The sequence below is a fragment of the Ricinus communis genome, chromosome 7 (assembly GCF_019578655.1).
Source record: "Ricinus communis isolate WT05 ecotype wild-type chromosome 7, ASM1957865v1, whole genome shotgun sequence".
Lineage (NCBI taxonomy): Eukaryota > Viridiplantae > Streptophyta > Magnoliopsida > Malpighiales > Euphorbiaceae > Ricinus > Ricinus communis.
The window spans coordinates 15,221,260-15,226,726 of record NC_063262.1 but is presented as its reverse complement, the minus strand read 5'-3'; the positions used below and the strand labels follow the sequence as shown (position 1 = coordinate 15,226,726).

Below are 5,467 nucleotides of genomic sequence, written 5' to 3'. Positions count from 1 at the left end.
ATATAATTCCTAAAACCTTCTTAGCTTTATATTTTTCTTTAAATGTTATTCTAAATTCAAGGATAAAATTAAGAATATATATTTAAATTAAAAATTTTAATTGACTAATATTATCTGATAATAAAATATTATTATTTTAAAATATATCTTACTTATTTTCCTATATTAGATTTTTTATTTTTATTTCAGTTGTGACTTTAATATAAATATCTAATATTTTAAAAGCTAATATTATATTAGCTTCTTTTATAATTTTAAAACATATAAATCGTTTTAATTTATTATAAAATTTTTATATAATTTTTAATATAAAAATATATTTTTGAATAAAAAATAAAATTTTGAAACTTATTCAGTAAAAATAATAGATTCTAAATTTCAAAAAGTATAAAATTTGAAAATTATGAATTTCAAAATTTTAAATTTAAATAATTTAAATAATTTAAATTTAAATAATTTAAATATTTATGAGAAAAACAGACTCTTAATAAAATAACATGAAAATATAATATACTCAATTATGTATTATTTATTTATTTGGTAAAATGTATAAATTTAAAAATTTATCCTATTATTATTGGCTTACTTAGTCCACGTCAGTGTAAGCCATGGTCCATCATTCCCCTTGAATTCCTTTGTTTGTTCAAAGTTCTCAAAAGCAACGAAAGAAAAATGGACAGATTGTAAATTGGATATTAATGGGTCCCCCATTTATAGACAAAAATTTGTCCTAGCTGGCTTGGATGAGCATGACAGATCGGCCTTTACCTTTGACACAAACCCACGCTTCTGTTAACTCACCAACCACTACCACCACCACCATCATCACCACCACCTCCTCCTCCCTTATATAACTGCCCATCTCCATTACCCATCTCAACCATTACTCCTCTGTCTAATCTCCCTCTCCTTCTTACTCTCTCTCCCTAATATTTTCTTGAAGGAATTAACAGGCAACAATTTCTACAATGGCCGAGGAGGTTCAGAAGGGAGCTCAAGAAGAGTTGGCGAGGCAAGTAGAAGAAGAAGAAGAAGAAGTGGTAGTAGTTGCTGATGTTCCACAAGCAGGGAAAATGACACCAACACCAGCACCGCCGCCGCCGTCGATTCAGGTTGTTGAGAAAGAGGCACCACCAGTTCCAGAGACTGAGGAAGAACCTTTGAAGCCAAAGCAGGCTGAGCAGGCAGTACAAACTGAAGTATTGAAACCCAGTGGCGGTAATGATGAGAAAATCCCTGAGCCGCTTTCTTTTAAAGAAGAGAGTACTAAAGTTGCTGATCTCTTGGATTCTGAGAAGAAAGCTGTTGAAGAGCTTAGACAACTAGTTCAAGAAGCTCTTAATAAGCATGAATTTACTAACGTAAATCCCTCGGTGGCACCAGCTAAAGAGGAAAAAGAAGAAGCTGCAAAAGCGCAAGAAGAGCAGAAACCAGCACAAGAAGAACCGGCACCAGAAGAAAAACTAAAGGCAGAGGACAAAGTTGTAGTAGAAGCAGAAGAAACCAAAGATGAAGTTGAAAAAAATGAAAAAATTGAAACAGTGCAAACAGATGTTTCTGAAGAAAATAAGGTGGTTCATCCTTGCGATGCTATGGATGATGATGGTGCAAAGACTGTGGAAGCTATTGAAGAGACTATTGTGGCAGTCTCTTCTTCAGCTCCACAAGAGCAGACTTTGCCTCTTGTCGCCAAAGAGCCGGAAGCAAAGGAAACTGTCTCATCCACAGTGGAGGAGGAAGCCAAAGATGTTATACAAGTGCCGCCAGAGGAAGTTTCTATCTGGGGAATTCCACTTCTAGCAGATGAGAGAAGTGATGTGATTCTTTTGAAATTTTTGCGCGCCAGGGATTTTAAGGTCAGAGATGCATTCACCATGCTTAAGAACACTATTCGATGGAGAAAGGAATTTGGCATTGATGAATTGCTTGAAGAAGACTTGGGTGATGATTTAGGAAAAGCAGTTTTTATGCACGGTTTTGATAAAGAAAGGCATCCAGTATGCTACAATGTGTATGGGGAATTTCAAGACAAGGAGCTTTACCAGAAATGTTTTTCTGATGAAGAGAAGAGGAATAGGTTCCTGAAGTGGAGAATCCAATTCTTGGAAAGGAGTATTAGGAAATTGGAATTCACCCCTGGTGGTATTTCCACCATTGTTCAGGTTAATGACTTGAAGAATTCCCCTGGACCTACAAAGAGGGAGCTAAGACAAGCTACCAAACAGGCACTTCAATTGCTCCAAGACAACTATCCTGAATTTGTAGCAAAACAGGTATCTTAAGTTTTGTTTTATTTGTCTAATGACTATCAATCTCTTAAACTACAACAAACTAGCAAAATCTTTATCTGGAGGTTATTGTTGTGTGTGGTTGCAGGTGTTCATCAATGTGCCTTGGTGGTACCTAGCTTTCAATAAAATGATGAGCCCATTTTTGACGCAGAGGACTAGAAGCAAGTTTGTCTTTGCAGGCCCTTCCAAATCTGCAGAGATCCTTTTCAGGTTGGTACAATAAATTGAATCTAGGCCTTGCTTCTTTTTTTGTACACTTAGTAAGTGTTGGATTGGTGAGTTAAGTTTTGCATTTCTACCATCATTTAGGTATATTGCTGCTGAGCAAATACCTGTCAAGTATGGAGGCCTGAGTAAAGATGGAGAATTTGGCACAACCGACACTGTCACTGAGATCACTATTAAACCAGCAGGAAAACACACTGTTGAATTTCCTGTTTCTGAGGTACAATTGGTCACTTTTTCACTTCCCAAGTTGCCTTCTTTCTATTTTATTAAGTACAAGTGTATCAACATATTACCTGATATAATGGCTGAAATCCACCTATAGAGATACTATATTACGGGCTGTTGATTCTGTGCGAGTGTTACCAGTATTTTACTGTATTAACAGATAAAATACTTAATAAAACAAGATGATTTTTTGTTTTTTTAAATCTTCACATTTGATAAGATAAATTATATTTCTGTGCGATATCATCCAAAATCACTGAGAGTTTAAATTTGATTAACTACAATGTTTTCCCCTTTCAAGAAAATAACAAAACGAATAATTAATAGCACCTGCAACAGTTTATCATAAAAATTTAGAAGTTGCTATTGCTATTGCGAGACAAAAATTCACGAAGACAAATTTACCTTGACTATTTGCTTCCTTAATTTATAAATGTTGGTTCTTGTTGTTGGCATCGATTATGCCAGTTTGATTTTGTTGTTTCTAGACTGAAGATCGTTTTCTTGCTGACAGGGCATAATACATCATTTTTTAATTTTAAAAGATTTTTATATTGAATTTATAAATATTACAAATTTTAATCAATTTTAATTTTAAGAGATAATAGATTCATTTTTTTTTATTTTGTTATATCTCTAAGCAATAATAAATATTTTTAATTAAATCTTTAATTGCTTATGAACTGTAAAAGTAAAGAATTAATATAATAAAGGATGAGTTATCTATTAATTATATGGATATAAAGTTTCCTTTATCTGTAATATCTTTTAAAATAAATTTAATATTATTATAATTAGTTACTGGCTATTTTAAAAAATATAATCTAATAGCTGAGATTTATAATAGTTAATCTAGTCATTAAAATTGGATATGGAATACCAGCACTGTCCTAAGAGGCACATACTCGGATATGGACATAATACAATATAAACAGGCGGTCAATACAGTATCATTCTTCGCTGTCACAAAAATTTTATTTTTAATAAAATGTAAAATTAATATTTTTTCTTAAAAGTTTATAAAATCGGTGGAAAAAAATAAAAATATTGCTGAATTTCTCTCTATATTATTTTTTTATTCTATTAGTAAGTTTTTATCTATGGTTTTGATTGAATCTAATAAATCTAATTATTCAAAATATATATTACACCGTCGATTCTGTTAGGAGTGTCAGCGCTTTTTAGTTACTGCCTATTAATTAATGTTAATCTAGTTGAAGCAATCTCATGGTGGGAAATGAATGTGCAGGCATGTCTTCTAACTTGGGAAGTCAGAGTAGTAGGATGGGATGTGAATTATGGGGCAGAATTTGTACCAAGTGCAGAACAAAGCTACACAGTCATAATACAGAAGGCGAGAAAGATTGGTGTGACTGAAGAACCAGTGGTCTGCAACAGTTTTAAAATTGGGGAACCTGGTAAGATTGTGCTAACCATTGACAATCCCACTTCTAAGAAGAAGAAGCTCCTTTACCGTTTGAAAACAAAGCTTTCTTCTGATTAAACCCAGCACAAAGACAACAAAGGAGATTTACTTTGAGGCTGTGTCTTTTATGTTTCGTTATATATTTTTGGATTTTCAGAGAATATGTTGTGTTATAGTGAATTTGGTGTTGCTTTGTGGGAATGGAATTAGGGAGCAAGGGAAGGTTTGGGAGATAGGGAAGAAGTGCTACTGCTTCAAGATTATCCTTTTTTTTTTTTGTTTTCTTTTTCTGATTCTTCTGTCCCTGGCATGCTGTAATTAGATATTTATCTTCTTGGACATAAATTATATAATTCTTTTATTTTCATTTTTATTAATTTTTTTATATTGATTAATATATTTTATTCTGTTATAAAAATTAGGGAAGGGGGATTTTTGGAATTTGCAGTCCTATATTGTTGGCAGTAAATAAAAATAATCTATATGATTAATACCATCATTTGAAATTGGACAATGCTAAATCGCTAGAATCTAGCCAGCTAGAATTTTAGAACCATACATTTAATAGTTGATTAAGTAAAAAAAAACTACACTATCCTCCTATTAAGTTTAGTTAAAATTTTATTTTAATTTTACCACATATTTTATTGGGTTAAATGCAAAAATAATTATGATTTTTATTTTTTTTATAAATTTAACATGACTTTTTAATTTTGACAATTTTAATATAAATTTTATAATTTCTTACAATTCAAAGCACCAATTATAAAATCCAGCATAATGGCGTCAGAGTCAGCTTAGCTACTCTACGTAAACGTCATGTCAAAAAAATATCACTTTTGCTTAATTGTAAAAAAATATCTCAAATTTTATTTTCTTACAATTTTATCACGGTTCTTAAATTTTGAAAAACTGATAACCGATTAGTAATTGAATATACAATTTAATTACAATGAGAAAGTTATAGACTTAATTAAAATAAAAATTTAAAAATAATAATAAAATGGGTAAAATATTAATAAATTTTTTATTTTTAAATTACTAAAATTGTTTAAGAAAATCATAAATGTGATTTTAATATTAACATTAAGTAATTGTAAAATTATAAAGAACAAATAGGTTCTAGAATAAATCTTTATAATTTATACTCTAAATTTTAATATTAATCAATATTTATATGAAGATTTTGTATGATCAATACTTAATCGCTTAATATAATTTAGAATTTATTTTTTCTCTTTATAATATATGAGTAAATATCCTTTTTATGATTTTATTTGAATTGTTTTAAAAAATA

At 30.5% G+C, this 5,467-nt stretch overlaps 1 protein-coding gene across 1 annotated transcript; it reads left to right on the top strand.

The window, feature by feature from the left end:
- The first annotated feature begins 760 nt into the window (after positions 1-760).
- Positions 761-4,543, top strand: LOC8276487 (patellin-3). The gene is made up of 4 exons (XM_002525359.4): positions 761-2,273; positions 2,377-2,501; positions 2,601-2,736; positions 3,994-4,543. Exons 1-4 carry the CDS (start codon positions 969-971, stop codon positions 4,246-4,248), a joined length of 1,821 nt encoding a protein of 606 aa, XP_002525405.1. The 5' UTR covers positions 761-968; the 3' UTR covers positions 4,249-4,543.
- The last annotated feature ends 924 nt before the right edge of the window (positions 4,544-5,467 follow it).